Source organism: Penicillium soppii, assembly GCF_028829465.1.
Source record: "Penicillium soppii strain IBT 18220 chromosome Unknown utg000003l, whole genome shotgun sequence".
In the NCBI taxonomy this organism is placed as follows: domain Eukaryota; kingdom Fungi; phylum Ascomycota; class Eurotiomycetes; order Eurotiales; family Aspergillaceae; genus Penicillium; species Penicillium soppii.
In genome coordinates this window covers 2,879,586-2,906,141 of record NW_026643233.1, presented here as the reverse complement: position 1 = coordinate 2,906,141, position 26,556 = coordinate 2,879,586, and the positions used below count along the sequence as shown (strand labels likewise).

At 47.7% G+C, this 26,556-nt stretch overlaps 10 protein-coding genes across 10 annotated transcripts; 4 read left to right on the top strand and 6 right to left on the bottom strand.

Moving 5' to 3' along the window:
* Positions 1-282: 282 nt before the first annotated feature.
* On the top strand, positions 283-2,403 carry N7529_003235 (uncharacterized protein; the record flags this gene model as incomplete). Its single annotated transcript, XM_057238762.1, has 9 exons — positions 283-582; positions 635-736; positions 797-961; positions 1,051-1,138; positions 1,204-1,297; positions 1,355-1,422; positions 1,484-1,712; positions 1,787-2,026; positions 2,088-2,403. The coding sequence occupies 9 exons, from the start codon at positions 283-285 to the stop codon at positions 2,401-2,403; spliced, it is 1,602 nt and encodes a 533-aa protein (XP_057101373.1).
* A 399-nt stretch (positions 2,404-2,802) lies between these two features.
* Positions 2,803-4,551, top strand: N7529_003234 (uncharacterized protein; the record flags this gene model as incomplete). Its single annotated transcript, XM_057238761.1, has 1 exon — positions 2,803-4,551. The coding sequence occupies one exon, from the start codon at positions 2,803-2,805 to the stop codon at positions 4,549-4,551; it is 1,749 nt and encodes a 582-aa protein (XP_057101372.1).
* A 286-nt stretch (positions 4,552-4,837) lies between these two features.
* On the bottom strand, positions 4,838-5,671 carry N7529_003233 (uncharacterized protein; the record flags this gene model as incomplete). Its single annotated transcript, XM_057238760.1, has 1 exon — positions 4,838-5,671. One exon carries the CDS (start codon positions 5,669-5,671, stop codon positions 4,838-4,840), a length of 834 nt encoding a protein of 277 aa, XP_057101371.1.
* A 914-nt stretch (positions 5,672-6,585) lies between these two features.
* On the top strand, positions 6,586-8,187 carry N7529_003232 (uncharacterized protein; the record flags this gene model as incomplete). Its single annotated transcript, XM_057238759.1, has 1 exon — positions 6,586-8,187. The coding sequence occupies one exon, from the start codon at positions 6,586-6,588 to the stop codon at positions 8,185-8,187; it is 1,602 nt and encodes a 533-aa protein (XP_057101370.1).
* Positions 8,188-8,685: 498 nt separating this feature from the next.
* Positions 8,686-10,550, bottom strand: N7529_003231 (putative cytochrome P450 oxygenase; the record flags this gene model as incomplete). The annotated part of the gene is made up of 5 exons (XM_057238758.1): positions 8,686-8,857; positions 8,954-9,120; positions 9,181-9,288; positions 9,350-10,200; positions 10,265-10,550. Coding segments are annotated over 5 exons (1,584 nt in total), but the record flags the coding sequence as incomplete, so codon positions are not given.
* A 1,241-nt stretch (positions 10,551-11,791) lies between these two features.
* Positions 11,792-14,428, bottom strand: N7529_003230 (uncharacterized protein; the record flags this gene model as incomplete). Its single annotated transcript, XM_057238757.1, has 1 exon — positions 11,792-14,428. The coding sequence occupies one exon, from the start codon at positions 14,426-14,428 to the stop codon at positions 11,792-11,794; it is 2,637 nt and encodes an 878-aa protein (XP_057101368.1).
* Positions 14,429-14,940: 512 nt separating this feature from the next.
* N7529_003229 (putative RNA 3'-terminal phosphate cyclase) lies at positions 14,941-16,374 on the top strand (the record flags this gene model as incomplete). The annotated part of the gene is made up of 1 exon (XM_057238756.1): positions 14,941-16,374. The coding sequence occupies one exon, from the start codon at positions 14,941-14,943 to the stop codon at positions 16,372-16,374; it is 1,434 nt and encodes a 477-aa protein (XP_057101367.1).
* A 3,231-nt stretch (positions 16,375-19,605) lies between these two features.
* Positions 19,606-19,895, bottom strand: N7529_003228 (uncharacterized protein; the record flags this gene model as incomplete). The annotated part of the gene is made up of 2 exons (XM_057238755.1): positions 19,606-19,725; positions 19,818-19,895. 2 exons carry the CDS (start codon positions 19,893-19,895, stop codon positions 19,606-19,608), a joined length of 198 nt encoding a protein of 65 aa, XP_057101366.1.
* A 2,809-nt stretch (positions 19,896-22,704) lies between these two features.
* Positions 22,705-24,024, bottom strand: N7529_003227 (putative inositol 5-phosphatase; the record flags this gene model as incomplete). Its single annotated transcript, XM_057238754.1, has 1 exon — positions 22,705-24,024. The coding sequence occupies one exon, from the start codon at positions 24,022-24,024 to the stop codon at positions 22,705-22,707; it is 1,320 nt and encodes a 439-aa protein (XP_057101365.1).
* A 426-nt stretch (positions 24,025-24,450) lies between these two features.
* On the bottom strand, positions 24,451-26,499 carry N7529_003226 (putative pyruvate carboxylase; the record flags this gene model as incomplete). Its single annotated transcript, XM_057238753.1, has 3 exons — positions 24,451-25,402; positions 25,468-26,400; positions 26,450-26,499. The coding sequence occupies 3 exons, from the start codon at positions 26,497-26,499 to the stop codon at positions 24,451-24,453; spliced, it is 1,935 nt and encodes a 644-aa protein (XP_057101364.1).
* Between the last annotated feature and the right edge of the window lie 57 nt (positions 26,500-26,556).

Below are 26,556 nucleotides of genomic sequence, written 5' to 3'. Positions count from 1 at the left end.
TCTGGGATTTCAATTTTAGAATAAAGCTTTTTGTTTATCCACTTGATTTCAGTATCAGGTCTAGCCCTTGTTATTTGCAATACCTGTGGGCTATGGTACAATGTCAGATATACTGGCGTGTTATAGCTTGGTCTAAGCTTTTGGTCTTTTTCGGGGGGTTTCTGAGCTTGCCAAGCTTGAGGAGAGACCTACATATCTAGTGAATTATGCTTCCATTTGACCACGCGTGTCAAGGGCAATATTAATTGACCTACCGCATGCTGTTGACAGCAACCCCGCAAAATGACCGACAAAGAAAGCGAACGGGTTACATCCAAGGATTTGGGTAGAACCACAGCCACCGATAATATCTCCACCAGTGAGAGCGATAACAATCATGAGCTCCATTTTGCCAGACGTGGTGAAGTTCTTGCGAAAACCTCGTCGAGTCAGGAAAGCATTGACGGATATGATCCGGAATTAATGAATGGGAGGACATTGCTCACTGCAGAAGAGGAAAAGAAATTGCTACGCAAGATTGACTGGCGCTTGATGACGCTTTGTTCATTAATTTTCATGTTCAAGAATCTGGATAGCAACAATGTGTGTATGCTGCTTATCTGGTAGACGGCACAATAAGCTAACAGCTTTGCAGGCATCCAATGCTCGAATCATGAATAAAGGGACGGATCAAAACATTATGACACAGCTCGGACTTACATCGAACGAATATAATCTCGTGACAGTCCTTTACTATGTAGGTGATTGAAAGACCCTTGGTCTGCATCCTTGCTTTATACTAATGAGGGCGCACCAGATCCCTTATATTGTGTTAGAAGCACCCTCCAACTTGCTGCTTAAGAGATTCTCTCCCTCAAAATGGCAGTCAAGGATTATGTTCAGCTGGGGTATTGTCCTCATGTGTAATGCTGCTGTCAAAAATAAGGGTGGTCTGTTCACAACACGGTTCTTACTGGGCGTGGTACGTGCTTTTGGCAGTTCGCGCAAAGTCGTGGAGATCTCTCTAGGTAGACCGAAGATAATTCTCACAATTAGCTAACATTGTAACAGGCCGAGGCTGGGCAGTTCCCCGGTGTCATTCTTCAGATGACCTACTGGTATCGCCCTGACGAAATGTCCTTACGACTTCTCTACTTCTGTAAGGTCGATATAGTTTCGGTATACTTCACAGTCAATGAATCGGTGCTAATGTACGACACGCAGATATTTGTGGAAATGTTTCCGGTATTTTCGGTGGTCTTCTTGCTTACGCCTTTGACACCGTGTCTGGCGCAGGAGGACTCTCTGGATGGCAATGGTACCAACACTCCTCTAATTGCAATCCTCTTCGAGGCAAGTACTAACAGAACAATAGGTTGTTTCTTACTGAAGGCATTGCAACTGTTATTTTCAGTGTGGTTATTTGGTTCCTGCTCCCAGACTGTAAGTTTTATTTCTTGTATTTCACTTTTACATCAGTCGCTAATACAAATTTGCGAGACAGTCCCTGAGACAGCAAAATGGTTGACCGTGAAGGAAAAGAAGTTTATTCAAGCTCGGCTGCCATCCAACGCTCCTCGCGCCAACGAACAGGACTTCAAATTCCGTGAAATCATTGAATCGCTCAAAGATTTAAGACTTTGGTTGTTCACATTGATTTGGGCTACTTTCACCGTTGGAACTAACGGAGTCACATTCTACCAATCGACAGTCATTGCCGATCTTGGCTATACGTAAGTGATTTTTTCTTCCGCGCTTTGATGAAAATAATCGATTACGACGGACATGGCTGCTGACACCTTATCAGGAGCATTGCTACGGCTCAACTACTTAATATTCCTATCACGGTTTGCGGACTCCTCTTCATTGCTGTTACAGGGATTACAGCAGACCGCAGTCGGATACCCAGACCGTTGTACCCACTTTCCTTCCTGCTGGTTATCCTAGTCTGTTACGGCGTCTTTGTTGCCTATCCAAGCAATGGTGCAGTATACGCTGTCACACTGATCGGAAATGCTTTGACTGCAGGATGGTATCCCGTCATGTGGTAATTTCACCTAAACCACTCAAACTCAATGCACATCCACATATAACTGACTTGATGACAGGCCGTGGCGAGTACAAACCACCTCCCGGGCTACGGGCTCCGCCTTCTCTATTGGGTTCGTCAACAGCTACGGTCAAATTGGAGGTGCCATTGGTCCGCAATTGTTCAGAAGCGAGTACGCGCCGCACTATACAGTGCCCTTTGCAGTGGCCATGGGCCTTGTTGGGCTTTGTGCGATCTTGACACTGATTACGTGGTGGGTGACTCGAGAGACGGAGCGTGACACGCGGCGGTTGAAGCTCGCCAAAATGGCAGCTGAGAAGAGAGGGGAGACTATTCTAGAAGACGTTGTGGACAAAGACTTGAAAACGCTTTAGAAGAAGAGTTAGCCGATAACATAGTTAGAGATCAGCAAATGGACAAACCATAGAAGTTCGATGGAACATATTACATTTCTCTTTCCATTAATACTTTCCTTTGAAGCCTATACTTTGGAGCTCTGCTATTAGAAACATAAAAATGGCCATGTTCATGATTGATCGCGTGTAATTACTTCAAGCGACGCGCTCGGCTATAACTCTTTTAACAAAAATGGTCCGAATCGAAATGGCGCATCTAACCGGCGCTAAACAAAACCCTCCGACTCCGTATACAGTACCCCTCACGAGGTGGCGATCGCAACTCATGTGATCTTTAGATTCGAAATTGTTCCTTCGTATGAGCAAAAATCTTTCTGATACATCCCACTCGGTACCTGGCTGACATAGCTCCAAAAAATGGCTTCTCAACATGCGCCCGCCAGAGCTTCAAGCGACCCCTACTTCGATCTCGGAACATTGAGTCGCAAAGTCAGTACGAATTCTCAAGAGGCTCAAATATGGTTCGACCGAGCGCTTGTTTGGACATATTGCTTCAATCACGACGAAGCAATTACTTGTTACAAACAGGTAATCGCGCACGATGAAAGCTGCGCGATGGCCTATTGGGGAATATCGTTCTGTTCCGGTTCCAATTACAACAAGACATGGGCATTATTCGATGAGAAGGATCGCATCAATGCAATCAAGCAATGTTATATATTTTCTCAAAAAGCACTGAGCCATGCACATAACGCCTCGGATTGGGAACTGGCGATCATCAACGCTCATGCGATACGGTATCCCGATGATAACCCCAGTAGGGATCTTGGCGGATGTAGCAGAGCTTACGCGGAGGCCATGAGAGATGTACACACGAATTTCGGTCGGGAAGATTTCGACATCATCACGCTTTTCGCCGACGCACTGATGAATTGCGCCCCGAGGAAATTATACGACGCGTCTACTGGGCTCCCAATAGCATCATCCCCTGTATTCGAAGTGAAAGACATCCTCGATCGAGCTCTCAAAATGCCTGGAGTCGAACAGCATCCGGGGCCCGCACACATGTACATTCACCTGATGGAGATGTCAGCCACTCCTGAGGCTGCGCTCCCTGCAGCGGAGATGATCCGCGAAATGTTCCCCGATACCGGCCATACATTCCACATGCCTGCGCATATCGACGTTCTTGTTGGGGACTATCGGCGCGCAGTGGAATACAATTACAAAGCGACTCTCGCGGATGATCGGTACTTTCAGCAAAATGGTGGCTTGACATTCTACAGCTATTATCGCCTACACGACTACCACTCCCTCATCTACGCTGCCATGCTGGGCGGCAAATCAAAAGCGGCATTGTCGGCGACAGATCGGATGGAGGCTACAATTACGGAGGAAATTCTTCGGGTGGAAACTCCCGCATTGGCGAACTGGATGGAGTTTTTCAAGGCTGTCAGAGTCCATGTACTCATTCGGTTTGGAATGTGGGAAGAGATCAAAAAGCTCGACCCCCTGGAAGATAAAGAGCTGTATTGTGTCACAAATGTGATGAGACACTACGGCAAAGGCGTCGCGTACGCCGCCACAGCAAATCTCGATGAAGCAGATAAAGAGCGGGAACTATTCAAAGCCGCCTCTAGACTCGTCCCTCCCACGCGCCTCGACTTCCCGAACAAAATCACCGACATCCTTAAAGTAGCATCTGCGATGCTGGACGGCGAAATCGAGTACCGACGGGGCGATTACGAGACTTCATTCAGGAGATTGCGGGATGCAGTGACACTGGAGGACGAGTTGCCTTTCGCAGAGCCATGGGGGTGGATGCTTCCGGCTCGCCATGCATTCGCTGCGCTCTCCCTGGAACAAGGGAAGGTTGAGCAGGCTGCGCAGGCTTATGCTGAGGACTTAGGCCTTTACCCGACACCTAAACGGGCGCATCAACATCCGAACAACGTTTGGGCTCTGCATGGTTATCACGAGTGTCTTGGGCTTTTGGGTCGTCATGCAGAGGCGAATATCATCAAGAAACAGCTTGCTCTTGCGTTGGTGGAGGCGGATGTTGAGATCACATCTTCTTGCTTCTGTAGGCTTGGAAATATTCCTTCGTGTAGTGGAAAACCTAAATTGAATGGTTGCCACAGCGGGGAGTCAAAATGTCACAGCTAGGTTCTTAAATACTTTATATCAATCAATATTAATGTTCTGGCTCCTTTTCGCGCATTTGTGCCATTCGCGGCTTCCGTAATGGAAAGGAAATCATCCTCCAAGACGAGGTGCTCAATTCAGAGAAACAAGTGGTAGTCGGCGTGTCTTTTGCGCTTATGATACATCAACGTATAGCAAGGAGTAGCTCGTAGTTAGCAAAATAGGCTGGTGGGCGCATTATGTATCGGTCTCATGCGCTTCAAAAACGTTGGGAAAAAGGAAAAAAGCAAGTCAACGAATACGGGTATCACACAACGGCAGCAGCAACTTGCTCAATCATCCCTCGAACCTCATCAACGATACGAAAACAAGGAATCAACTTTCGCGCAACCGAATTTTGCGGGCAAAGGTCAAGCGGGTCATAATCAACCCCATACTCCTTTTTCCGGCAACTCCCCTCCGGATCAGGACAAGACTCGTGGCCAACGATATGTCGATTGCGCTGCCGCAGCGCAAACTTTTTTCCAAACATTGAAAGACGTTCGGCATCCGCCTGCAGGCCATGTATGACCAGTTCCTTGAATTTCTCACCGCTGATTTGCAAACTCAGCTCCGAAGAAATGCCAACCCCTGAGTCAATATGAACCGTCCTACTCTCATTTCTGATGTCGAGCTCTGTGCAATGTGTGTTCAGCCATCGTAGGTACTTTTGATATCCCGCTGTTATCTCGAACATGAGATGGCCGATAAGAAGCACATTTTGAACAGTAACGCGGGGCGGCTTGGACACATCATAGCAAATGGGACAAGTGAGTATTCTCTCAGCGAGGGAGACACCCGTGCGTAGCGTATGGATGATCTCATGCGACATATTTGCACGGCTCAGGTTCCGGACTATACTGGATACCTCTTCGTCGCAGTTACAAGACTGCGAAAACGAAAGTGGGGAGGCGTATGCATCTAGCGCCATTTGCGGTACTGCCGTGTCAGACAGTGCGTTCTGTTGCGACGTCTGCCATGACTGAAGGGGAACAGAACAGATATCTCCGTTGCCGAGCATTTCCCAGTGCGAGGAGTCGAAGCCGCAATTTCCGGATAGCTCGCACGGTAATGAGTCGAACTCACCAGCTCCCATGAGCATATTGATGGCTTCCTGGGGGCTGAAGGTATCTTGGGGGAGAACAGGCGATATATGCGAGCTTGAAGATCCCGTTCGCTCTAGTCTCTGGGGTCCGTCTTGTTCTCGAGCACGTTTCCTTGGCCTCCCGGGGGCTCCTTCATCTTTGAATTTACATGGCAATGACAGGCCTCGGCAACGGGAGCAGCCGCTCTTTTCACCTGAGCATCTGAGCTTGCGGGCCCCTGTCTCTCGTTAGCTACGTCGGGATTCAGGGGGTGGACCTGCTTACGGCATGCTTCGCAGGATTTTCGCTTTTGTCGAGTTGGATTCATACTATGAAGGATTTTGGATCATCGAGAGTAAGGCTGAGGTGCCTCCGGGCCTAATGGAAGTGACGATATTGGTCATCGCATGCTAAAATGGCGAGCTTGAGCGGGGTCGTACAGCGGCCGGGAGCAGCCTTTTGGGCATAATCCATCTCAAGTAAATTTGTAAATATGTGCATCTGTTATCAAAATAGACATCAATCGAGTTGGAGGCTCTGCAAGGAGAATGAGTTGTGATTGTGGAGGATCCAATATGTCATGGGGCGTAATGCCAACGCTTGCGATCTTCTGATCGCGAGGGCATAGGGTCGATTTGTTTTCAATCGAAGCTACTCATAATTCGAAAATTCAAGAGAGAGGAGCACAGCTTGCCCTTGGATATAAAAAATTCAATGTAGTGCCAGCGAAGTCCCGATCTCAATGTTCGGGGCCGTCATGAGTTGCGGGATAAATTCCCCACAGTTAAAACGTCCGAGCAACTGCAAAAAACACCCGAGGAACTCTCTTTTCCTTCCAAATCCCGTTTATATACACAGTGTTCCCTCTGCTGATACAAAAGAAGAGAATACAAAATTGCTCCTTGGACTGTCTCCAAACCCGAACAGGAAAATGGTCAAAACAATAAGCGCACGCGAGCTACGCGAACATTGGATAAATAAGAAAGAGATCGCCCTCATCGACGTTCGAGAAGAACAGCGCTATTCCGAGTCACATCCCTTGTGGGCGATAAGTGTGCCAGTATCCGAAATAGAAAAGAAGCTTCCATCACTAGTTCCCCGGTCATCTGCCCCTATTGTCGTCTACGACAATGGAGAGGAGTACGTTGGTCGTGCCGCAGCCCGGGTCTTAGCCCTGGGCTATCGCGACGTGTCAATTCTGGAAGGCGGACTCTATGGCTACTCCCTCGTTGGAGAGGTCTATCGTGACGTAGGCGTTCCGTCCAAGGCGTTCGGCGAACTCGTCGAGTCTATCAATCACACCCCGTCATTGTCTGCAGGCGAAGTCAAAAGTCTTCTGGAAAGAGAAAGTGATGTGGTTGTGCTCGATGCGAGACGGTTCGAAGAATATAGTACGATGAGCATTCCCCGTGGCCGCAGCTGCCCGGGGGGAGAGCTACTATATCGCGTTTTCGAGGCTGTGCAATCTCCGCGGACTAGGGTCATTGTCAACTGCGCTGGCCGAACTCGCAGTATCATTGGCGCTCAATCTTTAATTCATTCCAACATTCCGAATGAGGTCTTTGCGCTTCGCAATGGGACCATTGGGTGGACATTAGAGGGGTTGGAATTGGAAACCGGAAAGACCGAACGGGTCATGCAGCCTTCGCTTGAGTCATCTCAAAAGGCACGACAGTGCGCGGATGCATGGGCTGAACACGTTGGGATCACTTCTATAGATGGTGTTCAGCTCGGTCAGTTTGCCGCGGAGTCAGAAGAGCGGTCCTTGTACCTGCTAGATGTGAGAGATCCAGAGGAATACGCACTCGGGCATCCGGCCGGCTTCTCCAATGCTCCTGGTGGTCAGTTGGTCCAGGCCACTGAGGAGTGGGTTGGCGTTCGAGGGGCCCGCATCGTTCTCTATGATTCGGACGGTGTGCGGGCGCGAATGACAGCAACCTGGCTCTTGCAGCTGGGATGGGAGGTCTATGTCTTCGAGGGCAATTCAGTGCCAGATGACCTTCAAGTTCCCAGGAGTCCTTTATGGAGTGTCGCAGAGTTTGGTGCTATCACAGTTGAGAATCTTCAAGCCCTTCAAGCCCTCAAAGAAGCAACTGTGATCGATCTTGCGCGCAGTCCCTCTTATCGCAAAGGCCACATCCCCGGTGCGTGGTTTGCCTCTGGGCCTGAGCTTGCCCGCGATTTAAAATCTATCAGTGGCGACGGTCCTATTGTATTGACCTCACCTGATGGCGTTGTTGCCGCCATGAATCTGGAGGACACGCGCAGGTTACTTTCACGAGAAATCTTGTATTTGGCTGGAGGAACATCAGCCTGGGTAGCAGCCGGCCATTCCCTAGAGACCGACTCGCGATGGCTTTCTCAGCCAATCGATGTATACAAAAGGCCATATGAGGGGACTAGCAATGCCCGCAAGGATATGCAGGGGTATCTAGACTGGGAGTATGGGCTTGTTGCTCAACTGGCGAATGATGGGGTGGCTGGTTTCCATGTAGTACGGGACCGCCGTGGGCAGTCTGGTAGATCAAAATAATGTAATAGTCAGCAGAGAAGGATATGCGGATACATCTTGGAATTAATGCACAAGAGCAGGGAGCTCAGCGAGGGTAGTTACCCTGATATATCAAGTACGAGAAATAGCAATAAACAAACCTCTACTTTTCACTCCAAAGGTCATCTCGAGTTCTGGGATAATTCTTTTCTCAACACTCTGAAAATTTTGAAGAACCTAGAGAGCTGAACGCCAATTCAACCGCTCAGGCGAAGAGCACGATTTTCCAATAACATCAAGCGCTGAACCCTGAGATGAGCTCCACCTCATGACATTAGTCCTTATGGGGGTATGTGTCGCATATTATCTCAACCTCTTGACTTTGCGAATTTCTATCAAACTCTAAAATATCGACTCTACTGTTTTTCGCTTGGTTTATCTACATTATGTAGCCTGAAGAAACCAGGCTCCGAAATAATATCGAAGTTCTAGACTTGATCTCACTATACAACATATTCAATTGCTGTGCATCCTCACCTCCTAGTCTCTTATAACATTAGATACATAGCTTCGTATCTTGAGCTCGTCTTCATCCGGCAAACCTATAATGAAGTCGCGTGTGATTCTAATTTCCTCCGGCTTTGTCTCATGCTTCAAATCGAAGCGGCGCACGAGCGTTGCAAACATATGATACAATTCACAATAAGCCAAGCTGTTCAGTTAGTTCAAAATCTCAGTCATTTTGCTCATCAAACATGATTGGTAGATCCCAAGGAGATGATCGCGGGATTGTTTGGAAATTACTTACTTCATCCCGAGGCAAATGAATGAGCCCCCTGAAAATGGAACTAGGTATCGCTCGAGTCGGTCTCCATTTTCAGAAGATTTTATCCATCTTTCTGGATCGAACTTGTCCGGGTTGGGGAATACAGTAGGATCTGTATGCACAAAATAGATGGACTGGCTAACAGGAGTCTGTAGCTGTCGATTAACATTTCGGGTTTGGACGATTCACTTTCTGCTCGTTTGACTTACTCCGGGTGGAATCATATATTCTTTATATGCCAGCACTCTATGAGAAATTCTTGGTGCTCGAATGGTTACACTGCTGCTCATCCGAAGAGACTCTTTGACAATTGCACTCTGCAAATTGGTTAACAACAGGCTCTCTTGAAGAGTATATACTAGAGAATATCCGACGTACCAAATAGGGCAGTTTCTCCAGCTGGGTCCAGGAGAGGTTCTCATCGAGTGTTGGCAGGGCTTTTTCGAGCTCTTCTCGTAATTTGCGCAGAATGTGCTCGTCCCGGTAGATATAAAACGCACCCATAGACAATACCCTTGCTGTTGTTTCTGTACCTGCTGAAAGCACAACCATGCCCTCGTCTCGCAGGCGCTCCATCGTTCTCTCCTCCGCTGGAACCGAGCTATCGGTCAAAGCATCGTATATAGTTCTGGCTGATTGACCCGAGCGCGCAGATTTGCTCTTTTGAATTGCCTCTCTACTCTGCTGTTCGACTCCCCGCTTCATGTCGAATAGACCCGCAGTACTCGGGCTCAGCCACTGTATAACTGATGGTATGCGGTCGAGGAGTGTCAACAATAGAGGAAAGAATCGCAGCATGTGACAAAGAGGCGCTCCACTTGTCAGGGCATCTCGAAAGCTATTGCGAAAATTTTTATCATCAAGAACATTAAGGCTCTTTCCGTACGCATAGTCCGAAATTATGTCTGCAGTTAATGCCGCAAAGATATCATCTAGGAACACGGCAGATCCGTTTTGGTGGGCTGTTTCCAGGCGCGTGGTTACTTTTCCGACCTTTTCTTGGACTATATCCTCGACCTTGAACACAGATTGTCTCGAGAAAAATGGGTTGAGGATTCCCCGGCGAGATCTATGGAGATGGTAATCAACTGTGGCAAATGTCGAAAGTGGCGCGGTGGAAATATTGACCATGTATCTGTCTTTATCTTGCACTCCAGTGTTGTAGATCTGGTTGAAGAAATAGGGGTCCCTAATATGAATTTCACGGGGGTTGATTCGCACAATTGGACCTTTTCTCGGTTAGTCGGACACTTTACAGTATACAATTGTGAGTTATTTCCAGGGCCAACATACCATACTTGTCATGCATCCGGTTAATCTCCCAAATGAATTTTCCACCTTGAATCCCATCGAAGTAAAACTCATATAAATGAGTGATTGCCGCAAGCCTTGGGCCAGGAAAGTTTCTAAGGGGATGAAAGTAAAGTCGGTAAAAGCTTCTTGTCACGATAGAGACGCCGATCAATGTTGTAATCGTCCATAAAAGTCTCCATACGGGCAAGATCTCGTAAGATTGATAGAGCTTCAGAACCTTGAAGTTAATCACTTGTTCTTGTTCCGCCATTATGCCCACTTCAACTCTTTAAAGGAGGTTATAAGTTTCGCTCACTTCTGCCGTAAGATTGTCACCTTCGACTTTGGCTGAATCCCCCTCGGCATTGTCGAGCGGGGGATTGGGCGCCAGCAAATTTTAGCGTCATCAACCTTGCATACTCACATTCTGTCTCACATAGTGGCTTATCCTGCACTTTTCTTTACATGTGTCTTACTTCCAAATGCTGCCATTGGTCTGGGATCCGGTATTTCTCACGGAGAATGCCTGCCGAGGTATGAAGACAAAATCCAGCTGAGAATTCAAAGCTCCCCGATTGTCCGGATGTTGGCGGGGTGCTCATGAAACCTGCGGGTGATTATGCAGCCAACGCGCACTCTGCAGCAGATGACCACTTTGAGGTGCATTGAAGTGGGCTTTTTGGTGATTCAAATAGATCCAAGCACCATACGTCGTACTTTCAGCATGTCGTTATATATTCCCCAAATTCTAACTTCAACAGGATCTCCTTGAGGAATCTCATCGTACCAAGAAGTATTATTACTGGTTAAAAAAGATACAAATTCAGAATCGTTGAATAATTCAATTCAGACAAAAAAAGAAATCTCTCCCTCGGGGAATCGAACCCCGGTCTCCCGCGCTTATCGGTTTTAATGACAAGCGGAAATCATCACCACTAGACCAAGGAAGATGGAATGGTCGAGTTACTGCTCGACCACTTGGCTGGTTGATGTGAGAAATGGTCATCTATAGCTTTATGAACAGAAAACTCGGATACTCCATATTCAATCCACAATCGATATCATAGTCATAGGGAGTCAGGCTGTTAATTTAGTTCAAGATTTAAGAGATTATTGTATCTTTATTCTTTTTTTTATTAGGTACTACGTGGTTCCACAATTTTGAAAATTGAAAGAAGAAGCAAACATTTAGTTCTGTGTGAAATATATGTTGGAAGGCGTATGGGAAAGCCACATACGCTCAATCTTACTTTCCTTGGTTAATTTCTTTTAATCAGTGAAAAACTAAATAATGTTTGGTTTTCTGCTAACTTTATGTATCAAATGAACAAAAAGGTAATAATATAGCATTCATGCTGCATTGCACCAATATAAAATAAACAAAGAGTATACTGGCCGCTGGATGCTGCATACATCTTCCAACTGCGATCAATGAGTTGCCAGGTGATTCATAGAATAATATAGAAGAGCAACAAACAGAACAAAGCAAAAAATGTGCAAGTCCAATACTAGAAAATACAGTCGCTTTCAAAGAAAAGCCTCGGTGGCTGCTTTGTTGTCAGTGGAATCACCCATTTGCCGTCGACGACTGTCCAAGAAAATGTCAACCATGCGCTTACTGGAGATGGTAGAATGAACGTCCTGAAGTTGATGATAGCTCTCCATCATGTCACCATACTCATCTTGCTGTTTCTGGTTCTCGTTGTTCCCACGGTAGTCGCGCTGAGAGCGCATGGAGCGGAATTGACTAGCTCTACCGTCTTGGGAGATTGGTGCCCGTCTGACAGAGTACCGTCGCTGCTGGTCCTTGGTAAAAGATCGCTTTGTTGCAACTCGATTGGGGGTTGGAGACTCTGGTGGCTGCATGTTTCCGGATCTCAGCCGAATTGGCGACAAGCCCTGAGTTCGGGCATTGGGGATGAGCTGCGGGGAGATAGTTTCATTTGAATTAACAACAAGATCCTTCGAAGACCTGCCCAAGTTCTTCTCCACTGCATCGTCCAACTTGGCTGCCTGCAGTGGTAGAATGGGCTGAATGCTGGAGAATTGACCGAAGGGGCGTGAGAAATTGCTTTGCGACGGGAGTCTCTTCTCAATAAGTGTACCGCATTGAGTATGTCCATTGCTGCCTGATGTATTGAACATGCCAAGTGGAGAAGCGGGGCTGGTGATAAGAGTATGTCGAGCGATGTTGGTCAAGTCCTCATCATCATCCTGAAACTGTGCATCTTCTCTGATATGCTCCCTCGTGGGGCTTGCCTGTTCAATTCTGTCAATCTGGGAGCTCATCCATTTTTGCCAGTCTGCACTTGGGTTCGCATTGAGTCTGGAAGATGAGGCCCGGCCAGGACGCCTGGGCGAACTGTAAGCTGTCCGCTGTGAAGCAAAGATGGTCGCTGTCCCTGGTCTGTCATGCACATCCATGTCTAGTATGTCGGCAATGTCAGCTTTGACCGGAGTGTTTCCACCTGTGGTTCTGGAATAGATGCTTGGAGAAATAACGTTGCGTCGGGATTCATCAAAGCAGGCGATGATGACACTACCGTTATCTTCGTCTGAGTCTCCGTCTACGACAAAAGCTGACCGTGACGTTCTTTGGTCGAAGCCAGTAGGCATATTCTGGTATGTTGCTTGAGCCGATATACCCCGGGAAGGTTGCATGGACTTGACCGAACGAGTGTACGGCTTATATGGGCTTGACTGATCACCACAACGCGCAGTTGTAAATGAGCCAGGTGAAGGTGAAGATTCCATACTTGAAACAGGACGAATAGTCCGTCTGCTGTGCTGCGAGTAAGCCGTGTTCGAGCGTTCCGGAATCGCGCGATGCTCTGGAACAGTGCCGAAGACCATCTCCTCACTGGGATCAGGAAGGGCATTGTGGCCCATCTGCTGCATCAGTGCGTAGTACAAATCTTGACTGTCGACAATTCCAATGTGTTGGGGGCTCGATCTCAGAATCGTTTCCCTCCGATTTTGAGATTCAACGACTGCAGGCGTCCGAGGTGTTTGCTGATTCAAGCCTCCACCATCTTCTCTGATCAAAGAAAGTGACTGTCGGTGTCCAGGCTTCCGGGCTGTAACAGTGTTTGCCATGGTTGAATCAGCCCAACTAGTGACGCGCGATTTTGATGTGCAGAGACTATCACGGCTGGGAGATTGGGAGACTTTTCGGAAGGAAGTGGCGGTAGTGCAACACTCAGTCATTGGGTTTACGTGAGGGAGACATTTTGCAGTGTCTTGCTCAATCCTAGCAACCGCAAAGTTATCATCGCAATTCGCGCTGCTCTGCGATGCCGCATGTTGTTCCGCTGTCTTGGAAAATCCAAACACCCGTTTCAATCTGCTTTTGATTGAACTTGAGATAGATCGAGATGTGAGATCGGAAAGTTCAGTGTTCTGCTCAGTAACCGGAGCAGCGCCCTCACTCGTGGCACGGAATGACTTTCGAAATGGCTTGTGCTGCTTCTTCCGCTTGAGCAAAAAAGACGGCAGACGATGCTGAGTCTCTGCGCCATCACGTTCATTGGTAAACTGACTGCGAGCCAACTGGAAAGCTGCCTCATGAGCCCCAAAGTTAATACCGGGCTGCTGTGATTGACTATTTCCCCGAAGAAAGGACTTTGAGCGCCTCATTGTTCTTGGCATCTGAAAACCGGGACTTCGCTCGGGGTCGGACGGATCGCCGCAAGGAAGCGGAGGCACCCCATATGGGGTCTGAGAGGCTCGTTGCCTGGCCGAGAACATGGACTTGGCCTTGTGTAATCGGCGATATGAGGAGGGAACTGAGCTGTTTCGTCCATCGAGTCCATTGAACTCTGTGATTGGAGGAAGGGCTGCCGGGTCATCGATACGATTACTTTGAGCAGATGCCCCAGCCAACTTCTTGAGCTGACAGGGCGTTGAAAAAGTTGAAGAGTCTCCATGACGGACTGACGTGTTATCATCGGTAGCTCGAAGGCTTGAGCCAGGACGCCTTCGAGGAACGGCAATGTTCGCTGGACCACCAAGTCGATCATAGGATGCTCTTGGCTCCTGAGATGAGCTTTGGCTGGAGCGCATGGCCCATGAGGCAGCAGCAGCAGCAGCATGCCGCACAGTAATATCTGGGGTCACGCTGCCGGGGTCTGTTCGTCGTGGTTTTTGAATCGAACGGGTTGACATCGACCGCCTTAATCGGTTTCGAGTATTGAATGTAGAGGAAAACATGTTTTGAAATTCTGCAGAGTATATATTCCTACACATATAATTGAATGGAGGGAGTTGTAGAGGGAAGAATCTAACATGTTATGGTCAATATGGGAAGCTTCCCACAGAAGGTAGCTTCCATATTCAGAACAAACTCCAAACAGCTTCACGCTTGCATCGCGACTTCCTTTTCTTTTTCTCATTTCACTATATTTTGGCGACTGCAAGAATCCAAACATCGTGATGTTGAGGCTAAGCTTCGGCTAAGGGCGAACCTTGGAAGGTTGAAACAATGAGTCACGCCAAGATGACCCCTGAGCTCAGCCCCGTATGGATAGATCTGACTCACAATCAGCACCAAGATCAAGGTGCTACTATCATTTGAAATTATAAGATCCAAAGGCAAGTGTTAATTTTACTTGAGATTTCATCGAAAAAATCACAGAAGAGATCCAAATCACAGTGCGACTTCGACTTGCCTGCCCGAAATGGCTGAACCTCGACCTATCTCGAACCATATCTGTTTGAACGGGCGGACTCTAGAAGGAGGAGGACAGCTGGTTCGCATTGCGGTTGGATTGTCCGCTCTAACTGGTCGCCCAGTCAGTGTTGATCATGTTCGCGGAAACCGACAGGGAAAGAAAGGACTGAAGAGGTCTCATACTGCGGCAGTAAAACTATTAGCTGAAATCAGTGGCAGCAAAATATTTGGAGGCGAGATCGGTTCTCAATTCTTAAAATTCTCTCCTCAGACAGCGAGATCAAGCATAGGCCCCTTGGTTGATTTATCACACGTCACAGTGCAACCTGAATACAACATCAATCTCACGACAGCTGGTGCCATATTTCTTGTCTTTCAGGCCCTGTATCCATATCTGCTGTATGTTGGATCTCAGGCTGCCACTCCCTTCATCAGAGTGAAGATTACAGGTGGAACAAACGCATCTCACTCTCCATCATACGACTATGCCTCCCAGGTCATGGTACCGAATTTTGCAAAACTAGGGCTTCCAGAACTTTCTGTCACCCTTCACAAACGTGGGTGGTCATCAGGGCCAGTTGACCTTGGAGCAGTCACTTTTCTCATCCACCCACTGAGAGCTCAAGATTCTTTGCATGACAGAAGCCACAATGAGATTTCACCGGGTATCCATCAATATGGGTTTCCAAAAATTGACCTGAGAAGCTACAAGCGAGGCAAAATCACGCAGATCGATATCACAGTGCTAGCGCCTGATCAACCCACCATAAGCGCGGGTAATCTAGGGAATCCAGAGAATAATCTGCGAGAGTACATTGAGAAAGCCACCAAAAAAGCTTTGCGCCGGGCAATGAGGAAGCTAGATGCGTCCATATTTCCTACAACCCAGACCTCGCTGCCCAACGAGGATCTCTTGAATAACGATTCAGGCCAAGAAACACCGGTTTCTGTCAAGATCCACACTTCAGAAGCTACATACCACCGTAGCCATATGTACATCTTGCTTGTTGCTCATACATCCTCGGGATTCAGAATAGGTCATGACGCCCTCGGGAGCTTAGGACCCAGTCACATCAAAAGACAAAAGACAAATGGAAGGCAAAAGCAGCGCCCAGCCAACAAAGAGCGGAATATCTCTGAAAATGATATTGTCTATTCTGGGGCGACCGAGCTGGTCGAACGATGCGTAGAAGGTTTCATCGACGAGATCTCAAACAGGAGCCCAGACGCCAATGTTCAACATAAAATAAGGCCCGAGAAGACATGTTTGGACCAGTATATGAGAGATCAAATTGTTGTTTTCGAGGCGCTCGGTGAAGCTTGTTATGCCAGCGGTCGCTCCGAAGCACCCGATACCACACCACGAGAAGACGAACAAGATTGGACGCTACACACGAAGACCGCAAAATGGGTGTGTCGGCAGGTTTTGGGAGAGGTATAGAATGAGCCATGTGCGATCTAGATGTTACAGATAAACTCAAAATCGAGCTTTTTCAACAATTTGCCACTTTCATATGCTCAAATGTAATATTAGAATGGATCAAGAGAGCCCTAAGATGATTTACCAACGGATCGTCACAATGAAACTGCATTATATACCAAAAGCCCCACCCGAGCAGCAAGCCTCCGGCTAGAGGACAATCTATTCGAACATATTTCCGTCAAATGCCGGAGTCCACGCAATGCACTCGGAGCCTCTTAACACCCGAGATTACAGGATCTACGCTCCAGACCCAGCGCGGCTCTTCGATTAGGGGGCCAAACTTGCCGGCCCAGCCGTTTCCGCGTACACAGCGCGTTCCAGGCCTGCCGATATGTGAGGAAACGCGGAAGATCCGATCTGGTACATCTCCACGGCCTGTTTGACACTTTTGTATCAGATCTAAGTTTCGACGTTGGCGGGCGTGCGGGGGATATTAAGTGTTCGTGTTCGGGATGTAATTATAGACGACTTCAGGTCCACCTGGGATATAGTTTGGCTGGGGCGTTGGATATAGATGGCTCGAAACTCTCAATTGGATTGTCGTATGAAGTTCCAGTCTTTCCGTGTTTCAGATTCAATGCTTTTTGTAAGGAATTGGCCTACTGCACGACACATTGCCATTGTGTCGGGTATTAAGCGATGTATGCAGTAGTATATATAGTGTGCAGTTAATCTGGCGTTAATATGTGTCACAAATTGAGGTGATCACCGAATCTCCGATCGACTTCCTACTTAGGTACCTATGCCTCAGATAGTTAAGCGGGAGAAACGGACGTCAATGCTGGACATGTACCTAGGTATCGAGCTTGTAAGTACAATACAGCGGCACGGAATGGAAATCAGCATACGAGGAACGATCCAACGGCCAGCGCCACACCGACAAACTCGGGAGTTTCAATGATCACCGAGAATCCACCAAATGGAAAAGTTCGAAACGAGCTAGGGCCGTTCTTGAGAGCACGAGACATTGAGTGGAGAGATGCCGTGCTAAATTCCCCACAGTTCTACCCTGAAACAGCGAACGATCGATCCGCTATGTGGCTGAGCGCAAAAAATTACCCAAATACCGAGAAATCAAGCGAAAAAAAAAGGGGGAATCTAAGAAATGGATTAAAACATCCATTAGAACAAAAAGAGAAACAGTACAGAAGCCTAATAGAATCGGCTAGAAGCGCCTTAAAAGACACTAGAGCTCTTTAGTTTGTTCCATTGGGCTTTGTTTTACATTTACTGGATCAGATTTCTGACAGTCGAATCCCAGCTCAATATGTGGAGATGTTTGAATTTTTCTCTATTTTTCTTTGAATTTTGCTCTATTTTAGCCGGTCCAATTTCCTGGTTTTTTCTTGGGTTGTTCAGGCAGCCATTATTTTGTTGTTTCTTAGAACACATATCGAAGAAAGAATGTCTAGCTTATAATAATCCAATAGTTTCAGATGTGGACAAAACACACAGACTTGAATAGTGGATTGTGAGCTATCTACCTGTGAAACAGGTGATCGACGAAGAAAAAGATTTTCATACCTAACGCCCCCTTTTCCCTCCCCATTCCTCGGATAGTAGTCCGGACCCAAGTGCAGTGTGACATATGCACCCTATCGATCCAAGGTTACGGTCCAAACCTAGGGGCCAGAGTATTACTCTGTACTCCGTACCGCGTACAGCGTATTGAAGCCCAGAAAATTAAATCTCCGAGGCCTCAGTCTAGATCGTCGCCAGCACACCACATGACCTTCACAACCTGCAAAAGCGCCAGACCTCGGAGTGTAATCATTGCACGCCCGGCGGTCAACCCAATCCTAGTGAGAAAACTGTCCTGGAGGATGTGTGTACGCGCACCTGCAGGGTTACCCCGGTATGGTATGAGCCGTCAAAACCCGATACCCGATCGATGGCGGTGCCACTAAGCCGCCCACGAATGCTTTTGCCTGACCGGTGTGCGACACCTGCAGCCACTCACCGTCCCGCAGGATAACATCCCACCTTGTTTTGAGTCCCACCTTGTTTTGAGTTTGACCAGGATCTAGATATCGTGAGTCACTTGCTAGCATGAGTCACTGACTTGTTTTACGGCAAGATAGCGAAGACGCAGGTATGCGGCCCGACGGGCATGGGTGTGCTGGGGTTGTTGGCAATGCGGTAAGTAATTGGGTACCCGAGTAGATACTCCGTAGATGTCGGCGAGATGGGCCGGGTCGGCGTAGATTTTGTTTCTAAAGTTGGATCTTGGAGGTCGCAGGGTGTTGTTTCAGGCTTAGATCTTACTTAGTATGTCATTGAAGAGAGACATATGGGGTCTCGAGGGTCGAGACATGGGGCCGACACTTTACAGCCCCGCGCATTGGGGCTGAGGGTCTGGCGGTCTAGCCCCGAAAGCATAACTACAAGGTTTAGCAGAACGGGTGTCTAGATTGGGACATAAATCGGAGACCAAGGCCCAGCAGGGCTGAGTCACTACATGTTGATTTTGGTGATAGTGATAGTAATATAGAGTAGAAGCAAGTGCATGATAATATCATTGCTGTTAATACGTATATAGTAAGAAGAGGAATGATTCATATGAAAACGCATAAGGGACAAAGAGGGGTATGGGCATCACAGTACAAAGAAAAAAAAGTCCATATCAGGATGAAAAGCCACGTCAGAAACCAGGGCATAAAAGGCCCAGAACCAAATGACAAACAAATATCAAAGCACACGTATGCGCAAAGAAAAGAAGCGGTCGATCAACCGGAGGTCGGAAGAGCCCAATCCATCAGTGCCACTGCCCTCCAGTGGCAGATCCATGTCCGTAGGTATCAATGCGAGAAAAAGAAAATGCGATCTATCCTGCATGCAAAAATAAAAGCATAAAAGGGCTCTCTTGGAAAACGAGCCCACGCAGCGAGTGAGAAATAGGAAAATCCGCATCTCGGGATTTTGGAGACTCAACAAAAGTCGTACATCACACGTCGGCCCGGCCGAAGTGGAGAGTACAAGTGAGCGAAGCCAAAGAGACGGAAATCGAGGAGAAATCACGAGATGGCAAAGAAACGCCGGCGATGCATAGAGATTGGAGCATGATTGGGAAGTTGGAGTAAGAAAAGAACAAAGGGAGCCGTCGATCATGCGAATGAGTCCCAGCCGGTAGGACGCAAGCTCGCACTGAGCTAGGTGATTTTCCGGACCGTCCCGGGGCTTTTGCATACATTACAGCTGGGGCTCTGAGGCTTGGGTGGATTCACCAAAGAGCTCTGAGGGCAGCATGCGCTTGTATTCGCGCGATTGAGCGAATGGCGAGGCAAATGCTGGGCGGCGCAAATTCAGAGTCTAGTCAAACGGTTAGTATGGGGTTCTTTTGAACGTCGCTTCTTTTCTCTCTCTTGTATGTCAAGTTTGAGAAATATGGTTGAAAAACATACAACACAGTCAGAGCATTTTGCCCCAAGTTGGCCGACGCGGCCTCGACATCCACGGGGGTAGTTCGCGCAGGAGTACATGTTGTCGATGGATTAGATTGAAGTGTCGACAAAGAGGTGAAGGCGATTACTGTTCTCAAGATTTGACAAGAGAAGAGAAAAAAAGAAAAGGTGAAGACCTTTTGCAAGATTAAATGGAACGGAGAATAAGGGCTCAGGCCTAGAATGTGTGCAGTACAACACGATGACGTGGGAGGTTGAAAGTAGGGTTTTGTTGGATAGAAGTCAGCCACAAGGCTAGTCGATGAAGTCCGGTTTTAGTTTGAAGAGAAAAGAGGGAAATGCTGAGGGTTTATATCAGAGGCTCAAAAAGATGGCTTAGACCAAACAATCCTATATTACTGTAGTCAGATAGGAGTAGAATTTTTAGGGTTCCATTATTATTACGGCCGTTTGCTGGGGTTGTTTTTTTCTTTATGATTTTTAATATTAATTTTCCTACGGGGGTTTTTAATATTATTTTTTATTATTTCTATAGGATTATATTCTATTATATTCCTTAGTTATATATTTATTATTTTCTTTATTATTTTCTTTAATCTTTCTGTGACTTGCCCGAACCCTCTAAGCCATCCTTTTTTTTCTAACGGGACGACTCTGGGCACCATTGGGTACAACTTGGCGGAGTTCCCGGCTTTTTTACCCTAAATTTCTCAGTATTAAATATGTATACACTCTCATACACTGAATTACAATGTACCATGACAGGTAACTCAGTAGTTAATTAGATGGTTACGGGATGTCATGCTGCAGAGATCGGTCGATCCCTCATCCCTTTGACCCGGAGATGCGGGTTTGTGATCGGCTCATATGCTGGTCTTCGATGCATGACGACAGGAAGGGGGTGGACCAATAAAACATTCGCTATAGACGAGGAAAAAAAAGAGAAAAGAAAAAAACATACACATCTACGGTACGATGCATCCGGATCTTGCTGGAATGGGCTCGTAGTCTCATATATTACAGGGCTAGGTGGAGCAGCTGACAGAGGACTTTCAAAACAAGGAAAAACCGTTAAGCCTTAGATTAAGTATAACTGTAAGCATTATTCTAAAGTAGATTTCATCTACAGAGTATTTCCATCTATGATAGGGTGTATACTGACTATATAATCTCATCTATAATTCTTGTGGTTTCAAATTGACACCCTCGAAATGCTAATTTTGGGGCCTCGGGCCCTCCTAGTTAGGTATTTTGTTCTGGGTTTGTTCTGGAATCCAAATATCCACTCCCCGAACTCAGGGGATTTCCTCGATTTCCTTTTCAGGTCTGTTTGCACTTTCTTTTGATGAGCCCTGTTAAGGACACATCTTATTTATTCCTTCCAAGGTTATTTGTTAGTGTATACCGTAAGTTATGGGTAACCCCCCTGTTTATCTATAATATTGTAGATTATTCTCCATAGTCATTCTTAAGATGATCGTTATATCGATCTCTGGTACAAACCAATGATGAAGCTGATCCTCCCGCCCTTGAAACTTCGCTAGAAACAATTCAATTCAATAGCTCTTTGACGTGGCCCTAGATTCGTTCTATGGGTTCTCCCTTTCATCCCTGTGGAGGTTGTGGATCCCGGGATTTTTCTTCTTTTTTCTCTTTCCCCCCTTCATACAAAAGGTAATTATATGTAACATTCCGCATTGGCCTATTGAGAAATGAAATTTTTTAACACAATGCCGTAACAGAATCAATCAACAAAATGTGCACCGTAGATTCCAGAAAATCATCCAGAATATTGTACACGTACTACATACTAACTATGTGTAGATGGCCTGACATCACATCTATACTACACACCGCCTCCGATGAAACCCGCGTTCCCGCGTTCCCTTGGCATATTTGCACCTTCGTAAGCACAGTCGTACAGTCTGGCGCGGTGAGAAAATTGACGTGGCCTTGTTTGAGCTGATTTAAGCTCTCTGCGGGTCATTTGACCGGCTCATGTGCATTATCACGGTTGAAATAAGTCAGACCATCGTCCGTCATCATTGGTTTAGGTATGCTAGGATCTAGTTAAGTGCAGAATGGCATCGGGCCCTCCCGACAAATAAAAAAAAAGAAAAAGCGCTTTGTATTCCTGGGATAACTGCAGTCGGATGTAGCGGTCCGTCAAAGAATCAGGAACACAATATTTGACACAGTGGAAACAATCTAGAAAGACAATCGAAGAACAGGAATCCAGACACTCACAGCCCACCTTGTCTATACATAACGTATTTGTCGGATTATAACTATGTGACTGAACTATGAAAATGGGTAACTATGTGGTAAATATAGCACAAAGTTTACTATGACAGCAAAGTGTGGCATTGACCTGAGCCCTAATCCTGCAGCCCATGGTCCCAGTCTAGTTGATAGTCTAGTCACCTGGGTTGAAGCAAAAGGCGATAATCGGAGGTTGACAGAAAGGTGACCTCATATGTGTCTCCTTCAGCCACAGCGCCATCTTTCTCACTCGCAGAATTCAACTAAGCTGCTTTAGATTACCTATCACCTCGGTTCATGTGACCTCAGGGTATTGCCCAGTTTAGATTGCTGCTAAGAGCAAATCATCCGCATTGTTGGAGCCACAAGCCGATAGCCGGCTTATCTGATGCGAGATATACAACCCTGAAACACATCACAGGACCTGATTGAGCTCGATGATTACAAATATTTGCAGAAGAAACAAACTAGATCGGCCATACTATGTTTAAGAAGGTAGTCATCATTTGGCGTTCTCAGTGCCAATTCAGGCGAGCAGCATTGCATGACCCAACAACAGCCCAAATAAACAAGAGGTAAAAAATACAAGACTAACTTTCCAACAAGACGCCAGGCACCCACCCCCTCAAACCTCCAGCATAGATCGAAGAATGAACCAGGCTCCGAAGATACCCAACATAGACACGAGCAACAACCCGTTTCCTTCCCTGGTCAGCCCCAGATACGCAACAGCACCCACAACCACCTCCTTCCGCCGCGCCATGTGTCGCTTTGATTCCCACATCGGATCAATGGAGAATGGAGCCACAGCTCGTAGACTGGCTCTCGCGTGATCGTCCAAAGTAACCGAACTCTGCAGCGGCACCGTCGCCAGCAGCGCAACAGGACGATGATCTGACTGTACAAAGAGAGGCAGTGCATTGTACGCGAGCGGTTGGACCTTCCCGGCCTCACCAATCCATGGCGGTGACTCTAGGAACAGGATCCGATCACACCAGCTGGGCCAGCGGTGATTTGACCATTTCCATTCCTGACCAGCCGTCTCGCCTAGACGAGCTGCTTCGCGCGCCGCGTCGGAGTACTTGTAAGTAGGAGGGAAATCGATCGGCGCTTCAGATAGACCATGGAAAGTCCGTCCGTAGCTCATCTCGCGCGTGAGCTGGTCGTGCTTGAGGAGATGGGCATAGTGTGATGGGTCTTCGACGCCGACGTTCCGCCGTGGAAACTGAGCGATTTCGCCAATCGTCGGGCCGACGTTCGATGTGCGGTAGTTCAAGTCTCCGGCGAGGAAAAGGTAGGCGTTTGGCGCGAAGAGGTCTCTCCGACTGCCCTCGAAGTGAGCTGAGGCCGCATCGCCCAGAAGCCCAGTCCGTTCGTTCACATCCGATTGTCCGGGCTTTTCAGGCGTGAAAACAAGGCGCTCAACAATGCTCTTCCAATCCAGGTTCCGCTGCTCGTATGAGTCTTCCATTGGGGCGAGATGCGCCGCAACGAAAGTCAAATCGACTGTCTTGGAAGGATGTCCTTCGACCAGGTATCCTAGACGCGCCCCGACAGCACCCTTGTTTCCCATTTCGGCCACGCCAACGCCCACATGCGCTCTATCTTTCCAGGCGATCTTGCTGAGGGTGTCATGGCGTGCGAAAAGCATGAGGCCAGTCATGCCCGTATTGTCGGTGAGGAAGTTCACGTAGTCATCTTCCCATTTTTGCGCGCAGGCTTTCTTAACAGTACGGCGGAATGCATCGAAGTAGGGTTCGAGGTAAGATCCTCCTAGGAAGGAGTAAGAGATTGGTGCGATTTCTTGTAGTGAGAGGGCGATCAAGTCTGGTGCGGAGCTCCCCGCAGCGGGGAGGGCGTCGAAGAAGTGCGGCGCGAAGGTGTCGACATCAACGAAGTTTCGAGCGCAGTTGAACGTTAGCACATAGATACCCAGGGCATCCATACTGAAATATTGCCAATTTAAAGAGAACAAGACAGCTGGGTTGAGGGAAGTTGGTGTGACGTCAGAGTAGAGGTGTACCACCTGCCAAGGATCGCAAGAAGTAACATCACCTCTGCAAATTTTGTTTGATGACTTTATTGGAGGAAAAAGAACAAGTCCTTTGTTTGATCAAATATCTCCAATAATTTGCAAAATTATATGCAAGAATATTACAGATCAAGTAAAAAAAATTAAAAAGAAACGTGCATCATCCGTGAATCGAACACGGGCCTCGTCGATGGCAACGACGAATTCTACCACTAGACCAATGATGCTGAAGAAGCAGGTGGATCTTGAAGCCCATTGGCTGCTTATATTAGAGAAGATATAATATGGCTTTATGAGGGGAAAAATCCAATGCACAGTGTATACCTTCACACTTGATGATCACAACTTTCCTCGTACTTCCACTTTGGTTGGTTCTAATTCAACCAACAACATGCCCTCTGCAACATCTTCCTCCTCATCTTCCATCTCATAAACCCACTTGATCTTTCCACTACGAGGGCTGCGTACCTCGAGCTCCATCTTCATTTGCTTGACGAAAGCCAAGACCTGGTTTTCGACAACATCTTCACCGTCTGAGACCAGCATTTCGATCAATTTGCCGGAAAGAGGGAGGATTATGTGGTGTGGATTCTTTGGATCACCTCGTCGATGCGATGTGGATACTAGTGCAGACGCCGCCGTGGTGGTTGTGTCGAGTTGCATCCGATAAGGAGTCGCAGTCTGCGAAGTTGGCGTTGTGTATTCGATTTCGGCAGTGAGCGAGTTCGGGAACTCATTCCGTAGAACACGAGATAGAAGCAGATGGTGGGCAACTTTGTCCGCCTGTTCGCTGTCTTTGGACAGAGGCTCCAGGGTAATTGACCATGCATCTCCTTTTCGGAATAGTAGATTGGACGTTGGAAGGGAAGCCTGGCTTATCGTTTGTGAGGAGCCTGCCGGACGGTTCAATATGGGAAGTTCGCTCGCAATCCTTTCTCCTTCCTGGATTAGGGCGTCAATGTTGAGCCCAAGCCACTGCGTGTCGACGTTGCCGGAGATAAAATCAGAGTGGGACACAATCCCTCTTAGAAGGCCGATGTTTGTTTTTACGCCCTCAATGCTCGAATCCGCCAATACCCGCTGGGCCTTTCGAACAGCTGCTTCCCAACTTGGTGCGGTGACGATGATCTTCGCCAGTAGGTTATCAAAGTTCGATCCAACCACTAGCGGTGAGCTTCCTGAGAGGTCGATATTGGTGTCCAGACGGATTCCGTGCCCACTGGGCACACTAAATGCAGTGACCTTGCCAATACTCAACGCAAACCCATTGCTTGGGTCCTCGGCGCAAAGTCTGAGTTGGATCGAAAAAGAGTTAGGGGTAGCTGGTTAGGATCAATCTTAGCACCGAGACCCAACTCAGCCAATGACCATCCCTGAGCCAACAAAAGCTGCGTCTGTACCAGATCTATCCCACTAATAGACTCCGTAATCGGATGTTCAACCTGCAAGCGAGCATTCGTCTCAAGAAAGTAGAACTCCCTGAGCTGCTCACTGACCAAGAACTCAAAAGTCCCGAGAGACCGATAACAAACCTCCCCAGCCATCCTAAGCGCAGCCCCAATGACGTTCCCAACCAAACCCCTATCGCGCATCAAAGAAGGCGCACACTCAACAACCTTTTGGAACCGCCTCTGGGCACTGCAATCTCGCTCCCACAAATGCCTCACCTGCCCAGTCCCATCACCAATGATTTGAACCTCAACATGATGAAACCCAACCACAGCAGCCTTTTCAACAAAAACAGACCTGGAAGGCGACTCGCCAATCGCTCGCTGAAAACTATTTTCCAATTCATGCTCCTCGCGCACAAGACGAATTCCACGACCACCACCCCCATCCACAGCCTTAATCATAACTGGCAAGCCGACCTGCCTGACAAACGCACGAACTTCATCCATGTTCTCGGTGGCTTCATTCATGGACTGCAAGATCGGGACCCCGCATCTCTGGGCCAGCTGCTTGGCTTGTAGTTTATCGCCTGTTCGGGCGAGATTCTCCCATCCTGGTCCGATGACAGTGGCTCCGGCTTCGTGCCACATGCGATAGGCGAACTCGGCGCTTTCGCTAAGGAAGCCGTAGCCTGGATGCACGGCATCGATGGAGTGCTCTTTGGCAAGTTTTACCAAAAAGGATATGTCAAGGTATGTTGATGCTGATGGAATTTCGATTGCATGGTCTGGTCGGCCTAGATCGCAGTGCGATTGGTCGTCTGATGTGCAGAGAGCGAAGAGTTCGATTGTATCAGGTAATTCTCTTGCTGCGTGCAGTACTCGAACGGCAATTTCTCCTCTAACTCATGAGTTTGTGCAATGGTTTGGATATTATGAGCGGGACATACCTGTTGGCGACCAACAGTCGCCTGAAGGGAGAGTGCGGGGAAGACGACATGCTCAAAATATGGGGTAATTATCTACAATTGAGCGAGGGGGGCCTTGCATCGACGGG